The sequence below is a fragment of the Acanthochromis polyacanthus genome, chromosome 15 (genome assembly GCF_021347895.1).
Source record: "Acanthochromis polyacanthus isolate Apoly-LR-REF ecotype Palm Island chromosome 15, KAUST_Apoly_ChrSc, whole genome shotgun sequence".
In the NCBI taxonomy this organism is placed as follows: domain Eukaryota; kingdom Metazoa; phylum Chordata; class Actinopteri; family Pomacentridae; genus Acanthochromis; species Acanthochromis polyacanthus.
This window is the reverse complement of record NC_067127.1, coordinates 2,268,614-2,292,297: the sequence shown is the minus strand read 5'-3', so window position 1 is coordinate 2,292,297 and position 23,684 is coordinate 2,268,614. Positions and strand designations below refer to the sequence as shown.

At 38.6% G+C, this 23,684-nt stretch overlaps 3 protein-coding genes and 1 non-coding gene across 4 annotated transcripts in view; 1 reads left to right on the top strand and 3 right to left on the bottom strand.

The window, feature by feature from the left end:
- The window catches only part of ppp3r1a (protein phosphatase 3, regulatory subunit B, alpha a), a 36,704-nt gene extending 28,718 nt beyond the window's left edge, over positions 1 to 7,986 (bottom strand). The window contains exon 1 of the mRNA XM_022201802.2: positions 7,745 to 7,986. Within this exon, the coding sequence (XP_022057494.1) occupies positions 7,745 to 7,747 (3 nt within the window). The 5' untranslated portion in view covers positions 7,748 to 7,986. The remainder of the gene's footprint in view (positions 1 to 7,744) is intronic.
- slc17a5 (solute carrier family 17 member 5) overlaps positions 1 to 23,684 on the bottom strand; it is a 950,640-nt gene that overhangs the window by 701,400 nt on the left and 225,556 nt on the right. The window lies entirely within an intron of this gene.
- On the top strand, positions 10,687 to 10,759 carry trnav-cac (transfer RNA valine (anticodon CAC)). The gene has a single exon. It is a non-coding gene; the product is annotated as a tRNA-Val (tRNA).
- cnrip1b (cannabinoid receptor interacting protein 1b) lies at positions 11,794 to 22,624 on the bottom strand. Its single transcript, XM_022201803.2, has 3 exons — positions 22,040 to 22,624; positions 19,271 to 19,415; positions 11,794 to 14,360 (listed from the first exon to the last, which is right to left on the bottom strand). Exons 1-3 carry the CDS (start codon positions 22,216 to 22,218, stop codon positions 14,196 to 14,198), a joined length of 489 nt encoding a protein of 162 aa, XP_022057495.1. The 5' UTR covers positions 22,219 to 22,624; the 3' UTR covers positions 11,794 to 14,195.

The following is a 23,684-nucleotide window of genomic DNA, read 5'->3' as shown; positions in this document are numbered from 1 at the left end:
CAGAAAACCTCTCTGTGTAATTTGTGAAGCCTTTTAAGGCAACACTGACATTTTCATTCATCTCCAAAACAATCCAAACGCTTACCGGCATCCTTATTAATAATTACCTAAACAAAATGGTGGATGAAGAAGTGTTAGCCGTGCGCACTTTTAACTACTTCCCTGACATCTCCTCCCTGTGAGCTGCAGAGTCTCTCGAGGTTAAATAGACTTACGGTAAAGCAGATTACAGGTTTACTGAGGCCTGCTGTGGCTAGCCTGAAGTCAGGAGTAGCTCCTGTCACATCTTCTATAATAAACCACTCCTCGTTGAGCTTTCAGTTTGGATGCTAACGCAGCAGACCAGCTGGAGCGATTACAAAACCGCAGGAGAAGAAAAGAGGAGACGCGTGAAGTGAACGAGCATCTCGCGTGCACGGAGGCAAAAGAGAAAGACTCATCAATAATGCACGCTTCATTCAGAATCAATTAGGCCTCTGCACACAAACCACGTCCTGCATAATGAAGAGTCTGGTTCAGTCGCAGCGCTACGGCCGACCCAAAAACCCGGCTAATTATAGAACTGCAGAACCTCGTCAGAGCATGAAAGACCGGGGGGGTGCAGGACATGGAGGGCTTCTCTGAGGCTTTGGCAGGACATGAGAACGAATCTCAGTCGAAAAGAAAGCAAAATCTAATGACAGAAAATGAATATTTTGTTGCTAGTTAAGCGTTTAGGGAATCTGTAATTCAGTGCAAATCAAAAGACACAAAATTTGACAATAAACGTCAATAGAAAAAGATTTATAAAGCCCTTTTTCTTGCATAATTTAACTCAACATCTTGCATTGAAGCCAGTAAATATTTTAAACCAGCGGTGTCAAACTCATTTCATTTCCACATTCAGCCCAGTTTAATCTCCAGTGTTCCAGACCAGTAAAAATCAAAGCATAAGAACCCATAAAAAATAACCACAACTCCTCATTTTTCCCTTTGTTTTAGAGCAACACGTTCACATTTAAGGAATTATCTTACAAAATATTACAAAAATGAGACACAAAATGAGAAAAACAAGAAACAAAATGATCAAAACAATTAAACTACACAAAACAAAACAGAGGCAAAAACAGTGAAAAAAGTTTCAAAGCGACAAAAAAAATGGACAAATGAGAAAAATTAGATGAAAAATTCCATAAATGGTGCACTAAGTGACAAAAAAAGACACAAATGAGACCCAAAATGACAAAAATGAGACACAAAATGATGAAAAGTAGACACAAAAGGATAAAAACAAGACAAAATGACAAAAATGAGACGAAATGGCAAAAACAAGACAAAATGACAAAAGTGTGACACAAAATGATGAAAAGTAGACACATAAAGATAAAAACAAGACACAAAATGACAAAAAATTAGACAAAATGGCAAAAACAAGACACAAAATGACAAAAATGAGACACAAAATGATAAAAACAAGGCACAAAATGATGAAAATGAGACACAAAATAATGAAAAGTAGACACGAAAGTACAAAAAGGAAAGGTCAGAAAGGAAATGTTTGCCAACGCTGGCGGTAGCTGCCAAATATTCACACAATTCCAGGAAGCAGAAGTAATGATATCATGACACACGACCGACTTTCTCCTCTGAGGACAAAGCCTGAAGATTTGTCTCCATTTTTGTGTTGAAGAAGGCCACAGTTTTGCTCATTTCGTCTTCTTATTGAAGGTTTTTAGAAGTCGTCAAGCAGCTGGTTTTGTTGTCAGATTCTTCTTCTGTTTTTATCACAGCCATGCAGCCTCTACTGCCACCTTCTGACGGCACTGTGCAGCGTAGTTCATGTACTCCATTGCAGATAATTATGAAGCTTTTGCTATTTGATGACAAACTCAATTAGTTAACTAGCAAAATGTAGTGAGTAAACTGTGAACTGCTATCATTTATTTCATTACATTATTGTGCATTTTCCTGCCACACAAACACTACTTTCATCATTTTGGACACCGATCATGCATCATTGGGTTTTAAATGTGAAGTTCTCAGTGTTTGGTGAATACGGCAGAGCTTGGTCACCGCTGGGTTAATTCATAAGAAGATCTGGAGCATTGTTAGTTTACGCAGCATTATGAGGCGTTTGTAGACGAGCCCAAGTCGGGGATAGAAATGGCTGAGAGGATTATTCCCGCTGGAGTTCCTTCAGGCAGCCCAGATTTTGGTAATTATTTTCATATTTGCACTTGACTCCTAAATCTGGAGCAAATCCTCGACACACACACGGAAACACACACGGAAAGCACACGTATAAAAGCATGGAGCATGAACGCAAACACCCGGCCAATATTACAAAATAAGAATCAAAAGGTGAGAGATTATCGGAGGAGCAGAAGAAGAGAATCCCAACATCTGAACACACTGGTAGCATAAATTTTATTCTCATCTATACAGCCGAGGAGGAGTTTGGTTATTGGTCTGTCTGGTTTTGTCGTTTTGTGTCTCGTTTTTGTCTTTTTGTGTCTCGTTTTTGTAATTTCGTGACAAAAACTAGACACAAAAAGACAAAAATGAGACACAAAATAATAAAAACGAGACACAAAATGACAAAAATGAAACTGATAAAAATGACACAAAGTGATAAAAATGAGACCGAAAATGACAAAAAAGAAACAAAATGACAAAAACAAGACAGAAAATTATTTTTTTTTAAAATGAGACACAAAATGGCAAAGATCAGACATGAAATGATAAAAACAAGAGACAAAATGCTAAAAATGAAATACAGAATGATAAAATTGAGACATAAAATGATAAAATTGAGACACAAAATGACAAAACGAAACACAAAATGATAAAAATGACCTAAAGTGACAAAAGGGGACACAAAATGACGAAAGTCAGACAAAAACAGGACAAAATATTACAATAAAAGAGACAAAATGACAAAAATGAGACAGAAAATGATAAAAAAAAAACAAGACAGAAAATGATTTTTAAAAAATGAGACACAAAATGGCAAAAATTAGACATGAAATGAAAGAAACAAGAGACAAAATGCTAAAAATGAGATACAGAATGATAAAATTGAGACACAAAATGATAAAAATGAGACAAGAAATGACAAAACGAAACACAAAATGACAAAAATGAGACAAAATGACAAAAGTCAGATAAAAACAATAGAAACAGGACAAAATATTACAAAAAAAACGAGACACAAAATGACAAAAGAACAATCTAGTATTTTACTTTATGATCAAAACAACTTGTCATGGTCTAGAAATTATTTTAAATTTATAATTTTACTAATTTACAATCTGCAGTTAATGTCTTCTCTGTAATTTTTACACTTTGAGGGCCGGATTGGACCCTCTGGAGGACCGCTTTTGGCCCGCGGGCCTCATGTTGGACACGCCTGCTTTAGTGCAGAGATGCGACGGCCGGCGGGGAGAATAAATCCAGATTGAGTGGGCTGCTCGTAGTGTGGCGTGGATCACTTCTGCCGGGGCTTTTATCTCTTTTACATCAGCTGAGGCTCCGTCCTTATGTGGGTGGTGTCTGATTGCTGGGCAGCATACGGTCCCTTTAGCATCACATCATTCCACTACATGCTTAAAGCTCAGCGTCCCGCCTCCAGCCTCCCCTCACGGCCCAGGAGAACGCATTTAGACGAGCCATAAGTTGGAACACCGTCTGCAGGACATGCCTGGTAGAGACTGAGACGTATTTATTCCAGGAGCATAAAGCTGATGTTTTAATGCCGCATCATGTTCATAAAATGCTGTGTGGTGTGGGATTTAGTATTTACAGGTCATCATTATTATTGTTATTATTATGCAGAATTACCCTCAGGAACAACTGAATCATAACGTTTTACATAAGACTGATGTTTGATTGATGTCCTGCAGCTCTCCATACAACTGTAAAAATTTATTTTCTGGATTACTTATTTCACCTGTAAAATGTCAGAAAACGGGAAAATATGATCGTGAAGTTGTAAAACAGGGGTGTCCAACATGAGGCCCGCGGGCCAAAAGCGGTCCTCCAGAGGGTCCAATCCGGCCCTCAAAGTGTAAAAATTACAGAGAAGACATTAACTGCAGATTGTAAATTAGTAAAACTATAAATTTAAAATCATTTCTAGACCATGACAAGTTGTTTGGATCATACAGCAAAATACTAGATTGTTCTTTTGTCGTTTTGTGTCTCGTTTTTGTGATTATTGTGTCTCATTTTTGTCATTTTGTGTTTCAATTCTGTAATATTTTGTCCGGTTTTTGTTGTTTTGATTCTTGCTTTTGTCGTTTTTGTTGTTTGTCCCTTTTTTTGTTGCTTTGTAACTTTGTGTCTTTTTTTGTTTCGTGTTGTCTCATTTTTTATAAAGTTTTGTCTCACTTTTGTTGTCATTTGTCTTGCTTTTGTCATTTTGCTTCTCGTTTTTGTCGTTTCGGGTTTACTTTTTGTCTCGCTTGTATTTTGTCATCTTATGTTTTGCTTTATTCATTGTTTTTAGCATCATTTTTTGTCGTTTTGTAGGGTTTTTTGTCTCGCTTGTGTTGTCTACTTTTCGGTCGTTCTTTTCTCCCTTTTATCATTTTTGGTCTTGTTTTGTCGTTTGTACATTTTTTGTGGCTTTGTAACTTTTTGTCTAATTTTTAGGTTTTTTTTTCTTTTGTTTCATGTCGTTTGCCTAATTTTTTTTGCCATTTTGTGTCTCATTTTTGTTACTTTGTGTCTGATTTTTGTAACATTTTGTCTTGTTTTTATGGGTTTTTTTGTATGATTTTTGACATTTGTCTCATGTTTTTGTCGGTTTTGAGCTTCCTTTGTGGCTCACTTGTGTTTTTTGTCTAATTTTTTGTTTTGTTTCATGTTGTTTATCTCATTTTTTAATCGCTTTGTGTACATTTTTGCACTAAAACAAAGGAAGCATTACTGTGATTATTTCTAAGTTATTTTTGCTGTGATTTTACTGCTCCACCACTGTCGTAGAGAAAAGAATCCAGAAAATATCCAAATTTAAGAAGCTGGAGTCGATTATCAAAACAGTCGGTGATGAAGCTAAAAGTCGACGGTTTATGAGTCGATGGATTTATGGTTGTAGTAACACAACTAGAGGCTGTTTCAAGAAGATAGTCTGATATCTTATCTGGTTTTGCTGAAATGATCTTTTCACACCAGCCAGCACTTTCAGAATTAAAGTTTAAATCAGAAAATCAAGATAACAGACCACAGGTGAATGAAAAAACAATAGACGGACACATTACCAGGAGATATTCTAAGAGATTTTCTAAAACTGCACCTTGATAGTGAGATCTTTTCTGGGTTTCTGTGGTCGGTACCTTTAGAGATGTTCTTCCAATGACGACGTTTCCATTTTGTTGTTAAAAAACTTCACACTGAGCTTGACATTTTACTGATAAATAATGAAACTAACTGTTCTTAATCGGAGTTTCTCGCTACTATTCAGCTCATGGATCATCATGGACTTGTGCCAACATTTACCAGAACGTAGATCTGCTAGGAAGTAAAAGGTCTGAGCAACCAAAACACAAGAAATACAAGCCTCAAAAATACAAGGAAGCAACTCTGGTTTTACCTCAGACAATCTCAGAATACACCAAAAGTAAAAACTATTTTCCCTGGACAGAAACCGCTGCTATGCAAATGACTGTTTTGTGCTAATAACTGATTAGTTTTCAATCATTAAATTAATACTGTAACTCAATTATCTACTCCAAAACTCCAGCTTCTTAAATGTGAATATTTTCTGGTTTCTTTGCTCCTCTGACAGCAAACTGAAGACATTTTGGAAACATTAGCAGACATATTGCACCATTTTTGTGACATTTTGCACCATTTTTCTAACATTTTTCTCACATTCTTTGACCAAACAACAAATCAAAAACACAAAATGAAAACATCCATTAGTTGGAACCCTACAGGACGGATCAGAAAACCGATGAATAGACGCACAGAGGTGTTCAATCTAGAGCAGGGGTGTCAAACATGAGGCCCGTGGACCAAAAGTGGTCCTCCAGAGGGTCCAATCCGGCCCTCAAAGTGTAAAAATTACAGAGAAGACATTAACTGCAGATTGTAAATTAGTAAAACTATAAAATACTAGATTGGTCTTTAACAATTTGTCTCATCTTTGTTCTTTTTTCTGTCCAACTTTCATAATTTGTCACACATTTTTGTTGTTTTGCGTTTCCTTTTTGTCTCACTTGTGTTGATAGTCTCATTTTTGTCATTTTGTGCTTCGCTTTTTTCATTGTTTTGTGCATCGTTTTGTTTCACGCATTTGTTATTTTTTGTCTCATTTGTCCATATTTTTTGTCGCTTTGCAACTTTTTTTCCCCTCATTTCGTGTCGCTTGTGTCGTCTTTTGTCATTTCGTTTCCAGCTTTTGTCCTTATGCGTCTCATTTTTGGAATGTCTTGTCTTTTTTCCAAGTAAAATACTAAATCATCAGTTCCAGATATCTGTGACTAAATGCTGTGTTCCTCTGTAGACACTCTGTGAGCTGGAAGTTGTAATGTGGAAATGATAAACTGAGGATGAATGTTGCTGAAATATAACTACTTATTATTCATAAATTTCAGGTTTTTCTTGATGTCTTGTTCAAAGATAATTCCTTAAATGTGAACATTTTCAGAATGGACTTATTTGCACTAAAACAAAGGAATTATTTGGGGTTATTTATCGCTTATTATGCTGTGATTTTACTGGTCACTGGAGATCAAATTGGTCCAAATGTGGAACCTTGACTCCTCTTATCTAGAGGGTTTTCTGTACATTTGGACCAACTTTCAGCAGCTGTGACGCTCCGTATTGACCCTCTGTATCGCTGCATATGGATCCAGGCTTCGGATACTGGATGCTGCTGTCTGGTCGGGTCCACTCGGACGCCAGAGATTGGCCAGCAGATCCGACCAATCGCTGCTGAGCATCCCACGCACCCACTTAAAACCCAAAGTGATGGGGAGCATCCTAATTGATGGGAGACCCATTACTTATCTGTAGCCAGCTAATTGGCATGGTGTGGACGGCACATTTTACGAACTGTGTTTGAATTATTGATTGGATTTGTTGTGATTTTAATACATTTCATGTGTCCGATTGTATGGATGGACTGCTATATATCTGTAGCTGCATCTATACGTGCAATATGGAGTGTGTGTGTGAGTGAGTATGTGTGTGTGTGTGTGCAATCCTGTGGCCTGCTATCTATGGCAGCCTCCTCTACAACCGCTGTAAATACACGCCAAATGCAGCTTCGGCCTGTTCCTCAGCAGCTTCTCAGCTCGTATAAAACACTATTCTGACCGCCAACAAACCTCAAAGACACCTACATGCAAAAATAAAGGCGCAAATGTCGTTTAACGCAGAGCAAACGTGAGCTGTCGTTGCGTTTTTCCTGCTCGGTGCATAAAAAAAATATGTCACAACCAGCGGCCAGCTCGGGCCTATTAATGCATTTCAGTCACGAAAACTAATTTACACACAGGCCTGGGTTGCTAATAAGGCTATGAGAAAGGGGATAAGAGATATCTGGGCCACGGGCTGGAGGCTACTGTCAGCCCCGGGGAAGAGAAGCGCGACAGCAGGGAGCAGAAAAAAAAAGTGGGTGAGAAAAGCGTTTCCTCCTCGGCCGTTGGCTCGACTAAAAAGCTGTCAAAACGCCACTTTATTCGACACAGGCCTGTCCTCCGCTCTGTTTACCAGCCGGTAGACGGTCGAAAAGCAGAGAAAAGCAGGAGCTGCTTACCATCTTGCGGGTCGGATGATGAAATCCAGGCGATGCGAGCGGAAAAAGCGGTTCACCGAGGCCCACCGAGAGGAGGCGAGGAGCGGATCGAGGGTCGGATCGACGCGGCGGCCGGAGCTTGTCCGAAAGGGCTCGTCCTGGCGTTAAAACCCAAAGCTTCGTGCTTGTGGTTCGCCTTCTCTCTCTCTCTCTGCTTCGCCGAGGCTTTCACTGCAGTGGCAAAGGGAGGGAGACCCGCTGGGAGGGGACAGTAAAGCGGAGGAGGAGGTTCGGTCTGACAAGCAGGCGGTGGCGGAGGGGGGGAGGTGCGGCAGGACTATACATCCGGGAACCGAGCGCCTTTCCCGGCTGGTTTGTACGTGCGCGCCCCCTGCCGGTGGTCCGGAGCTACTGCTGCCCTCAATGTACAGCAGATCATCTGATCGAATCCTCCACATCAGGGGTGTCAAAGTGGGCCGGACCAGTTAAACGACAGCAAATTAACCCAAAACCACCAAATTAACCAGTAAAACTCAAAATTTCTCCTTTTTTTTGAGCAAAAATGGTATGATCTTCAAAAGTTCACTTTTAATGAACGAAACATTATGAACAACCTGAAGTTCACAGTTCGTAAATTTGTAGTTTTGTAGGCTTTCAACCCCAATATTTAAATTCGTGAAGTAAATACGTATAATTAACAACATTGCAGAGTCTTATTTTTATAGTACTTGACTAAGACGGGTCAATTAGTATTTCAAATAGCATTGCAGAGTCTTAATATTTAACTGAGACCGGTGAATTTATATTTTAAGTGACACTGAAGGGTCTTAAACGCAGTATTTAAATCTCTTACTCACACCAGTCATATGTGTTGACTAGAAAGCACTTTGACTGAGTGTTAAACTGTGGTATATAAATAACGATGACCTGTTGAACTTAGGCTCTGAGCTGTTCTGATGATGAAGAGGCAGCTGTTTCCCGTGTTGAGTAAAAGCATGGTTCCTCTTTGTTTAAAGCCCATACTGTGGAATTTTAAAATAGTTTTGTTCTGATCTAAGAGGCCAGAATTAAGGATCAAGAGTCCTGAGATATGCTAGTAAAACCAAGCCAGACCATCCATCCATCTATCTATCTATGTATCTCGGCCCGGGGTGGCTAATCAGGAGGACCGGGACAATTACCGGTGGGCCAGTCTGATGTTTGGGCCGCGAGGGCCGGTGTTCAGTCATGGCACTGGGTTGATCATTCTGCTGCTACCGCTGTTCCTGGGCTGAGGAAAAGGATGCGGACTTTGTTGAACTTTGCAAACCACCATTCAAGTTAATTATCAAATCAATTAATTGTGTGTCATTGTGGCGTAAAACATAACGTTATATAATTTAAATAATAGTACGATGTGACCACATAACTGGGAAACTTTGTCCTGCAGCCCCTCAGAGTCAGAAGAAAGATCCAGAACCAAGCAGCAGCCAAGAGCCACAAGTCCAGAGTGGGAGGTAGGATTGTTCATTGAGTGAATATTATTATAATGAATATAATCAAGAGTCTGGTGTAGACCTGCTCTATGTGAGATGATGATTGAGCTCTACATGAATGAAACTGAGCTGACGGCTTTGTAAAAAGTGGAGATTTGTGCTGAGAATTTTGACCATTTTAAAAATGTGATTTAGTGTCAGAGGCAGAACCAGTAGTGATGAGGAGATTACTGCTGTCAGTATGAAGGAACAGGTGAGCTGTTGGAACAGAGTGAACAAGCAAGCATTAGTTCCAATACTTTCTATGCCCAAACGATAGTAGTGACCCGTTTTATTTTTTATCATTAAAAGACAGTAAATACACAAAGACCACAATTGAAAGGGAACAGGATGAGATACAAACATTTACTTTCATTACTGATGTCCAGTTTTAATGAAACTCATGCTACTTTTATAAAATGATGAAAGTGAAGAAATTGTATTTCTGTGATCTGTGTTTGACTTCTGTCTTTTCTCCTGTCATCCAGATGTTCAGAGGGAGCTGATGCCACATCTGGTCCAGCCGATGGAAGGTCTTGAAGTTCTCTGAGTGGCTTAGACTGAAGATGGTCCTCTCACTGGATTTAAGGTTCAGATGCTCAGGAACAAACTCCACCAGTGAGCCAACAGGGAAGCTTTAGGTTTATTAAATGTTGCTATGAAGCATGAAGACTAAACTCTATTGTGTTATACCAGAGTGCTTTGGTTACATGTTGATTTATAATGTAGTTTTTTTTTGTTTTTTTTTTACAGGATTACCACAGACCTGACCGTGAACACCGTTGGCACCCACTTGAGGGAGACGCTGTCTAAGATCTCCAAGCTGCTTGGTCGTGGTCTTTCTGGTCCTGCTCCAGAACATCTTCATCAACTACGTCTTCTTTTGAAGAGGCCCTCAGATGCTGCAATCTCTGACCTTAAGGAGGAACTGCTACTTTCACTCTGTAACGAGACAGCGGTTATTTTAAAGACCCAGCTCCTGGGGGCTTTGACTGAAAATTTAACATCCATCAAAACGGAACTGCAGACAGTTAAATCTGAGCTGTCGATCAGTATTGCAAATATCAAGTCCGACCAGGGTGTCCTACACCATCTAAGGAATGCTGAGTCCATCTTTCCAAAGACAAAAAACCTTTTAGGGGGAACATATCTTGGATGCTTTATCATACCATATCACACCTTGTGTGGTTTCCGTAGTGTAGTGGTTATCATGTTCCCCTCAAATGCGAAAGCCAAGAAAACAGAATTTCGGCGGGTTTTTCTTAAAAGTACTGCTATGGGAGTCTGCTGCAGACTGGCAATCATACAGTAAGAAGTGGGGGCTTTTAAGCGCTACCAAAAGGGTGAAACAGCGCCCCCCAAATCTCCATAGTGGCCAAAAATATATTACATCCGTACTGTAAGGAACTACCATAGAGAATAAATGGAAAAATTTAAGGAAGTTCAGCTGTTTCCGTAGTGTAGTGGTTATCACGTTCGCCTCACACGCGAAAGGTCTCCGGTTCGAAACCGGGCGGAAACACGTTTTGTTGGTTGTAATTATGCTGAGTAAGAACATAAACCTTCCCTGTCAATCGCTAAGAGAATAAATAAATTCTACTCACAGGAGGACTTAGCAGTATTTAACACCAAACTCTTTAGCGTTTCATTTTCAGTAGCGATAGGTAAGGCAACACTCCCCGTCAGGGAAACATATCCCGGTCTTCTGCGTGACAGGCGGAGATACCGTCCACTATATTAACCAGGACCGAGTAACGAGTTGTTTGGCTGTCATCTGAGCAAGCGTCCCGCCCACTGTATTGGATCATTTGCGCATTTATTGGCATGAAACCATGTGAGGATATTAGGAAGGAAATAAATCACTCTTTTAGTCGCTGTTAACAACTTAGAGATGTGTAATTTTTTTAACTAACATACCAGAAGTCAAATAACTACTGATTTAGTGTTGAACTATTTGTTGTGGGCTGCACAGTAGAGTTAGCACTTTCGCCTTGCAGCAAAAACATCCCGGTTCAAATCCCGGGCTGGGCTTTCTGTATGGAGTTTGCATGTTCTCCCTGTGCATGCGTGGGTTTTCTCCTACAGTCCAAAAATATGCTGAGGTTAATTGGTTACTCTAAATTACCCGTAGGTGTGAGTGTGATTGTGTGTCTGTATATGTAGCCCTGTGACAGACTGGTGACCTGTCCAGGGTGTCCCCTGCCTTCACCTGAGTCAGCTGGGATAGACTCCAGCACCCCCCATGACCCTAGTGAGGATAAAGAGGTATATAGAGAATGGATGGACTATTTGTTGCATTTTAAAACGTATATTACAATTCATGTAAAATCATTAACTTGAACCTAACTAAAGCTGTCAGATAAGAGTAGGGGAGTATAAAGTACAACATTACGCTCATAGTAAGTAGCTAAACATGAAAATACTCAAATAAACAACAGTTATTTCAAAGCTGTGCTCAAGTACTGTGTTTGAGTAAATGTACTTAGTTATTTTTCCTCCGTATATTAACCTTTGCTGCCTTAAAATCATCCATAAAAACAACCAGAACACCGACCGTTTGCCACACAAAAATATTTTTCGTTTTAATATTAATAACATTAGAAACAACACTTTCACAAAAAGGTCAGAATTACATGAAATGTAAATTTAACTACTATATTGCACCATTTTGTTGTCATTTTTCTTTGCATAGGTCAATTCAGTATTTAAATAAAAATGAATTCTACCCAAAATACAAATCTCAAAAACACTTTTCAGATGATTCACTGTACAAAAATACTATTCTTTAAAATATGATTTACCACAACAAATAGAAAAAATAACAAGAATTTAAAGACAGTTTGTATTATTTCCGTTCTTAAACACAGATATTCATGGCTAAGTCCTTTGGAAGAGGTAGACAGAACGAACACGCTAACACAGGGACACGACTTCACCCAAACCCGGAGTTCTACTTCCAGAACTGCATAAAACTGAACACAACCACAAATACCAAACATCCACACGACCACACGGAAGGTTTCACCCCATAACCGTGGCTATTTTTTAATCCCAACTTTTTACATCTGAACTGAATCTGAGCTCATTTCTTTCTTTAAAAGTGATTCCACATCACTGCAATGTGATTCAGGCCATTTAGAAGGTGGATGTTTTCTTTTTTTCAGGCTAAAAGTGCCTAAAAGTGACTTAATAAAGTAAAAAAATCCAAAAATTCAGAAAAAAATCCTCAAATTTCTGAAAATTTAGCAAAATTTTCAGGAAGAAAATTCCGATAACTCTTTAAAAGTTTCCCTTAAAAGCTTTATTTCACAAAATCCCCCAAATTTGGCAAGAAAATTCTTGTAAATGTTTTCAAAAAAATGAGTAAAAATCTTACCAAAAAAATCCTAAAAATATCTAAAGTGATATATCAGTGAAACTTCTAACATTTTCTGTAAGAACATTCACAAAAAATCTACCAAAATTTCACTGGATTTTGGTTGATTTTTTTGTGAATGTTCTTAAGAATTTTTTAAACATTTCTTTTTTTTTCCACCAAAAAATGTTTGAAAGTTTCCCACAACACGACACGAGGGAGCGGATGATATAGAATAAACTAAATTCTCTTGTTTGAATAACAATTTTTGTCAGGGATGCACAATATTTAGATTATATCACAATTTCCCAACTCATTTGGGCCGATTGTTGAGGCTGATTTATGCACACATTTTCTTCCACCTGACTGCTTTCCTGTAGAAAAATTGACATACTTTTAAGGCTGCTTTTATTCTGGTAGTCCACTGATGGATGCAAATGCTTTTCAAATGTGTTTCAGATGTCAAAGACAGAAAAACTTCTGCTTGGAACAAATGAAATCTAAATGTCAAGAGCTCTCTAGTACAAATTAATAATATTTCTGGTGAGTGTTCATATCAAACTTCACCTTCATGCCAGTAATAGTTTGAGATTGGACTTAATTGGTGGAGACACTGGATTTTGGAATGAAACTCTCCACATGTAGCTTCAGAATGAACACACACACACAGATAAACAAAGCACCATCAGTAAAGCACACACACACACACACTGTAAAAAATGTTTGTACATTTTACAGTAAAAATCTGTAAACTCTAAAACAGTTTGATGCCGTTTATATAACACTGAAGAAAAGAGTGTTTTTTAGATTTTTTTTTCTCTTGAAAAAATACATTTCCCGACTCCTGCACAGTTTTAAATGAAAAAAATGATTTAATATGGATAACACACTAATTTTTGCATTTAATTCGCAAAAAGAATCCAGTTTGTTCCACTTAAATGTAAACATTATTGTGCTGCAATATTTATAACAAGCAAAAATTTCTATATTTATTTCATGTAAAAAAAAATACAGTGTGTACCGGTTAGATTGATGTACTTTTGTGTTAACAATGGACATATGCTTTAATATATATGACCTCTTTAACCGCAATTTTTGCTAAAAAAAATACACATATTTAATGTTAAATGCACTAACTGTTGTGCTGATGATGGAAAAATGCTGTAATATTTATAAGTTTGACTTAAAAGTTATTTTATATGGTATTTTAATGTAAATTTTCAAACTTTTAAAGGTTAAAGCTTTTATTTTTGCAGCAAAATACAGAATGAAGCAGGTTTTTTAACCCTAAAATCAACAATGTCGATATGTTTCTTTATCGTAGCTGCTGGAATTTCACCGTAAAAACAACTTCTTTTTTTTTACAGTGTAGATAAACACACACTCACACACAGTACTGCACATTAATCTGATCACACTGGAGGGTGACGACCGAACAGTACGTGAAAAAAATATTCATCTCAAAACAAAATGAGGACGCTACGTTCCATTTTCACGTTCGCTTTTGTATTTTCACCACAAACAGACCGAATCACCGTGACTGCAGGTGTTTACGTTCCGCCAGAGGAAGCAGAACCTGAAGGATCGTTTCAGAAGTCTGACGTCACACAAACATCTCCTTGTTGACCCACATCAGCGTGCGCGTGTCGTTGGGTTTGCATTCGTACTCGATGCTGTTGAAGCTGTTGCCCCACTGGCAGTGGTCCCTCTTGTTGTAGTTGTAGTATTTCACCTGCCACACCGTCTCAAACGTCCCGGCCTCTGTGAACTGAAGCACAAACACATTAGTTTGAATATTAAACATGGAAGGGTTTACAGAAGCAAGTTGTGCTTGGTGTCAAAATTTAGGGAAATTCCTGTAATTCCACATGTCTTTTATTTTTTGATACCACCTATCCCACATGCTGATACTGACCTTTGAATCCGAAGGTCGGACAGAGATTTTTGATTTTTAGCTGTTCATATTTCATGCATTACATACCATAGCACTTTCATTTTATACAGATCCAATCCTTAGATAGCCACATTATACCACATAAAATCTCTAATGGATATGATGATTAGTTTTTGTGCAATGGGTGGCCAAATGTAGCAGTTTAGAAGTTCGTGATGGATAAAATCGCAACTTTGTCATTCTCTGTAACATGCAATTATAAATATAAAGTAAATATTTCCTGAATATCCCAAAGGTCTGTAAAAAGACTGTGGGGGAACGGGCTTTTTCTTTCCGGGCACCTACATTGTGGAACAGTCTGCCTGCTGAAATCAGGTAGGCATCGTCCATTAATGTATTCAAAACTAAGCTGAAGACCCACTTGTTTTCTCTTACATACACACGTGGACAAAATTGTTGGTACCCCTCAGTTAAAGAAGGAAAAACCCACAATTCTCACTGAAATCACTTGAAACTCACAAAAGTAACAATAAATAAAAATGTATTGAAAATTAAATAATCAAAATCAGCCATCACTTTTGAATTGTTGATTAACATAATTATTTAAAAAAACAAACTAATGAAATAGGGCTGGACAAAAATGATGGTACCCATAACTTAATATTTTGTTGCACAACCTTTTGAGGCAATCACTGCAATTAAACGATTTCTGTATTTGTCAATGAGCGTTCTGCAGCTGTCAACAGGTATTTTGGCCCACTCCTCATGAGCAAACAGCTCCAGTTGTCTCAGGTTTGATGGGTGTCTTCTCCAAATGGCATGTTTCAGCTCCTTCCACATATGTTCAATGGGATTCAGATCTGGGCTCATAGAAGGCCACTTTAGAATAGTCCAACGCTTTTCTCTCAGCCATTCTTGGGTGTTTTTGGCTGTGTGTTTTGGATCGTTGTCCTGTTGGAAGACCCATGACCTGTGACTGAGACCAAGCTTTCTGACACTAGGCAGCACATTTCTCTCCAGAATGCCTTGATAGTCTTCAGATTTCATCGTACCTTGCACACTTTCAAGACACCCTGTGCCAGATGCAGCAAAGCAGCCCCAAAACATTACTGAGCCTCCTCCATGTTTCACCGTAGGGACAGTGTTCTTTTCTTCGTATGCTTGGTTTTTGAGTCTATGAACATAGAGTTGATGTGCCTTACCAAAAAGCTCCAGTTTGGTCTCATCTGTCCAAAGGACATTCTCCCAGAAGCTTTGTGGCTTGTCAACATGCATTTTTGCAAATTCTAGTCTGGCTTTTTTATGAGTTTTTTTCAGCAGTGGTGTCCTCCTTGGTCGTCTCCCATGAAGTCCACTTTGGCTCAAACAACGACGAATGGTGCGATCTGACACTGATGTACCTTGGCCTTGGAGTTCACCTTTAATTTCTTTGGAGGTTGCTCTGGGCTCTTTGGATACAATTCCAACGATCCGTCTCTTCAATTTGTCATCAATTTTCCTCTTGCGGCCACGTCCAGGGAGGTTGGCTACTGTCCCGTGGGTCTTGAACTTCTGAATAATATGAGCCACTGTTGTCACAGGAACTTCAAGCTGTTTAGAGATGGTCTTATAGCCTTTACCTTTAAGATGTTTGTCTATAATTTTTTTTGGATGTCCTGGGACAATTCTCTCCTTCGCTTTCTGTTGTCCATGTTCAGTGTGGTACACACCTTTTCACCAAACAGCAGGGTGACTACTTGTCTCCCTTTAAATAGGCAGACTGACTGATTATGAGTTTGGAAACACCTGTGATGTCAATTAAATGACACACCTGAGTTAATCATGTCACTCTGGTCAAATAGTTTTCAATCTTTTATAGAGGTACCATCATTTTTGTCCAGCCCTATTTCATTAGTTTGTTTTTTTAAATAGTTATGTTAATCAACAATTCAAAAGTAATGGCTGTTTTTGATTATTTAATTTTCAATAAATTTTTATTTATTGTTACTTTTGTGAGTTTCAAGTGATTTCAGTGAGAATTGTGGGTTTTTCCTTCTTTAACTGAGGGGTACCAACAATTTTGTCCACGTGTGTATGAATCCTAAATTGTGTTTTTTTACTGATGTCTATTTTTATTGTTCTCTTTTTATTGTTTGTATTTTTATCTGTTTTTATTTATCTGTTTTTATTTCTGTGTACAGCACTTTGACAGAAAGCGCTTTATAAATACAGTTATTATTATTATTATTATTATTATTATTATTATATTTTCACATTTCTGAGGACTATAGGTCACTGTGAAATGATTCTGAAGATTTCAGATCTCTATCTTTTGTTGTTCAGAAGTTATAGAAGTCTGAAAATGGTCGAAAATTTCAAGTCTTAATTTTGGCTGCAATAATAGGGTACCCCCTACCTACTTCAGATGGCCATAACTTTGAAACTAATGACAATAAAGCATTCAAATTTTGGATTTTCCCATCATATATAATGTATTAAATGTATGTAAAAACTTAGCAAAATCTGAGAGGGTCAGGTGGGGACCACTGGTTGAAATGATATGGAATGACCCAGATGTCAGTGTCTTCCACAGGCCTGGATGGTGAAAAGACGACCAGGAAACTCACACAGACCGACTCTATTTCATGTAAAATCATGTGAAGGTGAAATGAGGGGGAAGCAGACGACAGGACAGATGGATTCATGCAAACAGACACTGAGTCATCCAGAGGCCTCGGGGTGGAAACTGGACACAAGCAGACGCTCACAAATATAAATGTTTACGGACAAAAACAATATTTTTAAGATGCTCCAACATGCGTTTGTGCTCCTCTTCTGAGTAAGCTTTGAGCTTACAGTTAAAAATGAGCATTTATATAATGTTTTTCAGTGTCACGCAAGTACGGCTGCAACTAACAGTTATTTCCTTTTATTAAAAAAATTTTAAAAAATAAATCTGGAATTTTCACAATTGCTTAGTTAGTTGTTTTGCTAGTAAAATGTTAGAAACGTATATGCATAAATGCATGAATGAATGAATTAGTGTTTTTCAAAGCCCAAGATGACTTTTTCTAATGTCTAATTTTTGTTAAAAACACTCAAACAAGAGAAACTAGTGCATTATTTAGGGAGTATTTCTTGACATGTGAAGCAGACACACTGAGCCCCATGTCGGTATATTTAAATGAATGTTTACTGGCACAGCACAGGATCAGTTCATTGCTGGTTTTGGTTTTGGTCTTTTTTGTTACGTTAATATTTAACTTTTGTTGTGGTCTTTGGGTTTTTGTTTTTTTTACTTCCTGTTTTATTTTGTAAAGATCCCAGTCCTTGTGCTTTTATTGTTATATTACTTCCTCCTTCTATCCGTTTCTCTCCTAATTTGATCAGAATCACCTGTGTGGGTGAGTCACTTGTCTCGTCCCTCCAATCAGCTCTCAGTGTGTTAATAGTCTGTTTACCTCCTGTTTGGCTTTAGCCTCCTCGTGTACCTGCCTCATGTTTTCCTGTCTGGATTTTCTGTCTTCTTCATGCTGCTTTGTTACTTTTCTGCTTTTGGATTTATTTCCTCAGTGTTAGCAGGTGAATTTTGGACTCTGTTTGGATTTATCCCTGCATTCTCCAGCTGTTTATGGTATGTAAATGGTAAATGGTTGTATTTATATAGCGCTTTTATCCAATCTCTCCCATTCACACACTGATGGCAGAAGCTGCCATGCAAGGCGCTAACCACGACCCACCAGGACCAATTAGGGGTTTGGTGTCTTGCTCAGGGACACCTCGACATGAGCACGACGGGCCGAGGATCAAACTGCAACTCTCCGATTGCGAGACGGCCACTGTACCCACTGAGCTATACCGCCCAACATATGTACTGCAGTTAGTATCATCTCTGAATCAGCTTGAATCCAACTGGGATGATCTCTGTGGTTAGTAACTTTAACTAATATCAGGGTTCTCACCAGGATTTTTTAAAAGCGTAACGGCAGGTCCTCCCGCACGCACGCGCAATAGCCTTCATTAAATCTCGCGAGCGGCCGGCCCAGATGTCAGCCAATGAGCATCACACAGATGCTCCAAATGCTCGTGATTTAGGTCACTATTCACCAAACATGGCATCACGGAAACAACCGAGACATGCTAATTGTAACCCGAGATTGGAAGCGACTCTTAATTTTAGACGGGAACGGGTCAATCGACAGGAAAGTACGGCGGAGGTGGGGAGACATAAATTAACCTAGATAGGCACCCAGTCGATAAAAACAAACGCACATGGCGTTATCTGTCAAAATAACAGCGTAGCGGCCCTAATCACAGCGTAATCTTTTAAACTGACAGCGTAACGGCCTGGTACGCTGAAATGAGCTGGCGAGAACCCTGAATATAGAGCAACTTTAGCTAATATAGAACAACTTTAGCCAATATAGAGCAACTTCAACTAATATAGAGCAACTTTAGCTAATATAGGGCAATTTTAATATAGAGCACTCTAGTTAATATAGACCAATTTTAACAAATTTAGAGCAACTTGAACTTTGAATTTGAAATCATTTTAGAGCAAGTTTAACTAATATAGAGCGACTTTAGCTCATGTAGAGCGACTCTCGCCAATATAGAGCAACTTTAGGTCATGTAGAGGAACCCATCAAACACTTTTTTTTTTAATGGTCTTATAAAGATAAAAAGTCAGCTTAAGAGAACGTCCAGTCTATATTGAGAATAAGTGTATTTAATGTAAATTTCCTGGCTGTAAAATGTTCTTTCTGTATTCTCCTGCCTTCTCCTTGCCTCCAGAGCTTCCTCACCTGTATGTTGATCTGCACCGGCTGCCTCTCTCCACTCTTGGTATGAGCTACTCCCTCTGTGTCGTACTGTCCGCTGTAGACCACAGACTGGGGGTCTTTAGACTGCTGCTCCAGAGGGAAGGTCACCCCACCGATGCTCATCGACCTGCAGCAGGAACACAACGACACAGAGGCATTAAAAAGACCTGATGACGAATATAATGTAGGATTCCTTTTCATACTGATACGACCAGATGTGTCCAGAAACACACAGCTGGACGGATGTATTCAGACTGATACAGGCAATGTGACTGATCAGGAATTAATGTTTTGATGCTGTGGTTGTCTTTCTGTACATTTGATCCAGCACTAGATGTTTTTATAATAAACAAAAACAAATGAACTGTCCAAGCATACAGAGCAACTTTAGCTAATGTAGAACAACTTTAACTAATTTAGAGCAACTTCAACTAATATAGAGCAACTTGAACTAACATAGAGCAACTTGAACTAACATAGAGCAACTTGAACTAACATAGAGCAACTTGAACTAATTTAGAGCAACTTGAACTAATTTAGAGCAATTTAAACTAATATAGAGCAACTTTCATGTAGAGCAACTTTAAATAATATAGAGCAACTTTAATGAATAAAGAGCAAATTTAACAAATGTAGAGCAACTTTAACTAATATAGAGCAACTTTAATGAATACACAGCAACTTTAACTAACGTACAGCAACTTTAAATAATATAGAGCAACTTTAATGACTACAGAGCAACTTTAACTAATATAGAGCAATTTTAACTAATATAGAACAACTTTAATATAGAGCAACTTTAACTAATTTACAGCAACTTTAACTAATTTACAGCAACTTTAACTAATACAGAGCAACTTTAACTAATACAGAGCAACTTTAACTAATGTAGAGCAACTTTAACTAATATAGAGCAATTTTTACTAATATAGAACAACTTTAATATAGAGCAACTATAACTAATGTAGAGCAACTGTAACTAATGTAGAGGAACTTTAATGAATACAGAGCAACTTTAATATAGAGCAACTTTAACTTATGTAGAGCAACATTAACCAATATAAGGCAAGTTTAACTAATATAGAGCAACTTTAGCTAATGTAAAGCAACTTTAACATCGAACAAGTTTACCTAGTATAGAGCAACCTTAGCTGATGTTGAAAAACTTTAATATAGAGCAACCTTAGCTAACATAGAGCAACTTTAACTAATATAGAGCATCTTTAATGTAGAGCAACTTTAGCAAATATGGAGCAATTATATCGACAAATAGTGCTCTAGTTCGCTGCAGATGGGGCCCCGGGGTCACAGACCAGGAGGTGAAATAAGTCTGTGATGATTCATGCCCTAAATTCACCTCAACACCTCCTGGCCTACATGCGAGACGGCGTGCGACCCAGATTCAGCATGTTTTTATTTATTTATTTTACATCCTGATATCTCTGCTCTGATCCCTGTTTGGAGATGGAAGTACAGCATTATTACATCATCACAGGAGATCCCAAACCCTCTGCTGTCCTAATCTGGGCTGGATTTACAGCCAATTGGAGGGAGGTTTATGCTGCCTTCACGTGCTGCAGGAAAAAAACAACTCCGGAGTCCTACGGCTTTCAGGAGCACTCAACAAGTTAATGAGACTGTTAAAAATCCAGCTCCAATCAGCAGGAATAACCCACAGGACAACGTCAACAGCGTCTGCTGTTTTCTATGCAGTGGTCTGCTGGGGAACAGGGAGCACTGGGAGGGACAGAAAGAGACTGAACAGACTGGTGAGGAGGGCTAGTTCTGTGCTAGACTGTTCCCTGGACTCCATAGAGGAGGTGGGTGAGAGGAGGATGCTGGCAAAGCTCACATCCATCAGGGACAACCCCTCCCACCCACTGAATGACACTGTGAAGTCTCAAGGTAGCAATTTCAGTAGGAGACTGAGACATTTAACCTACAATACGGAACGCTATCGCAAATCATTCATTCCATCTGCTATTAGACTTTATAACACCAGCATCACTTGCTGACGTTTACTCAAAAATGGACTGCTTCACACAATCCCTTACCACATAATCTGCATAGTTTCTCTGTACTTCACATCATTCCATAAGCCACCTTTCCCTTCCTACACTCCTGGACATATTGTGATTATTATTATGATTATTATTATATTGTTGTTTACTGTTGCTATTGTTACTCTACTGTATGATGTATGCTGCTGTAACATGGGAAATTTCCCCGGACACGGGGAATAATAAAGGATTATCTTATCTTATCTTAGCTTTTTGAGTTGGTTTCCCCTGCAGCTCAGAGTTTAGTAAAATCCCACTGTACCTGAACGCAGCATTGGAACCTGCGTGCCAATGTTTTCAGTGATTCAGCTTCATCTGTGCTGTTGTAATTAACCGTCTAGATCTAATTAGGGCTGCTCTGGAGGACATGCACATGCTGTCCTCTGAACAGAATCTCAGGATATTTTTTAGGTTTTTACATTAAACTAGAGGCAGATTAAAATACAATAACGTTATTGTAATCCCACCACAGACTGGAATATTAAAGAGACGCCACAAAATCTGCTTTATCTGGAACTTTACGCACGAAAATCTCCACATTCCTGCTGCGAATGAAGCTGAAGCTGTGATTTCTGAGGCTTTTTCCACACTAAACTCGCGCACTAAGATGACCCGAGTTTGGTTTTTTGCCTTCCAGAATGAGGCGTTTCTGTGCGCTGCGTTCAGGTGACGGTAATCCGTGTCTACCTACGTGGCCTCCACCGCTCCCGGCTTAACCACCACTTCGATTTTGTACTTGGACCCGGTCAGCAGCTTGATGGTCCGCGTCTGTCCGAACCGCGCGCCGTCGGACTTGAAGTAAACCGCCGTGTTGTTGGGCAGCATCTTCAGGGAAATCCCGATTTTGACGATCTGCGGCACGTCGGCCATGTTTCCATCCAGCTACAGTAGGTCCAGGATCAGAGGGGGATGCGTCTCCTGTGGGTCAATCTGTGTTTCCACCGGGATTCTGGTCAGGAAGAGGTCGTGTTGAGAAAAGCGCACACCGCGAGCGCACCGGAAAACTGCGCTCCGTAATCCAGTCCAGCCTGGAGCAGAGACCTAATCCTAGTTCTCTCTCTCTCTCTTTCTCTCTCTCGCTATCTCTCTCTCTCTCACCACATCTCCCCACCTTCTGTCCATCTTTTCTCCATATTTCCACCTCTAATTAACGTCCCAATGTAATTATAAAACATGCCTCTTTGTCCTTGGTGTTCTTAAAAACCGCAATCACTTCATCTGATCCTGACAGAACCAGTAAAAGACAGAATATAAAGGCCATCCAGCATGATGGGAATAAGAACCAAACAAATTATCTCTATAACAAATTCACAACAGTGCAAAAAAAAAAAAAAGCATAGTAGAAAAATACTACTACACGTGAAAATGTGAATAAACAACATCTAACATCTAGTTAAAGTATTAGACACCTGAGAGTAACCAAATTAAACCATCAATAACACAATAACCTATATGGATTAATAATAAATAATAGTAACATCCAAATATGATATAAAATTGGATGCATTTAAGGTAGAAACGTAGCCTCCAGATATTCAGTGACTCATTTTTTTTATGTAAAGCTGCTGTTACACCTGTAATCCCAACATGTGACCACTAGAGGTCAGACTTGTATCACAACAGGAGAAATAAATATTATAATAATAATAAAGCTATTTATTTATTAACCCTGTAAAATTACTGTTGCAGAATCACATCTTTTTTATTATTTTTTCCTACATTTGGGTTATAGGGTTAGGAAGGGTTAATGGAAGACCAGATCTGTGACTGCTCCTTCTGTCACTACTATAAATAATAATAATCAGCTCATTATGAAAGCAACAGGCTAAAATTAGTAGCAACAAATGGATAAATCCTGAATACTAGAAGTATTTTTACTACTTTTCATTACTTATAATCATTTGGATTTGGTACACTTGCTGTTTGTTTGACTTGTGACACTTGTTTGTTTGTTTTTATGTACTTTCTGTCAGTGTTTAATATCATACATCAAGTCAAATTTCTTGTATGTGGAAACCTCCATGGCAATAAAAGTGATTGTACTACTAATGCTAATAATAAAGCTAATGCTAATAATACTTCTACTCTTCAATGCCATAAAATACTAAAGCAAACCGCAACTGAAGACAGGAGGAGGAGAATTAGGGTCAATTAAAAATAACAACAAATAATTCAACTTCGGTGTGCTGGGCACTGAGAATCATCAGTTAAACTGTTTCTGTGTTAGAAAAAGTTCTTTAACTTTTCTTTGAACATGAAGCTGGAGTTAAAGGTGATTTCTTGGTATCAAAGTTTTCATTTTCTGCGTTCTGGTGAAATTTTATGCCCCAGTTTGT

What these genes read in the sequence shown, in the direction of transcription:
- cnrip1b (XM_022201803.2), bottom strand. Translation starts at nt 22,218, where the DNA reads ATGGCCGACGTGCCGCAGATCGTCAAAATCGGGATTTCCCTGAAGATG. An exon ending in CCGGGAGCGGTGGAGGCCAC is followed by an intron (nt 19,416 to 22,039) that starts GTAGGTAGACAC and finishes TTCCTGCTGCAG; the next exon opens with GTCGATGAGCATCGGTGGGG. An exon ending in CGGTGCAGATCAACATACAG is followed by an intron (nt 14,361 to 19,270) that starts GTGAGGAAGCTC and finishes TTTGTGCTTCAG; the next exon opens with TTCACAGAGGCCGGGACGTT.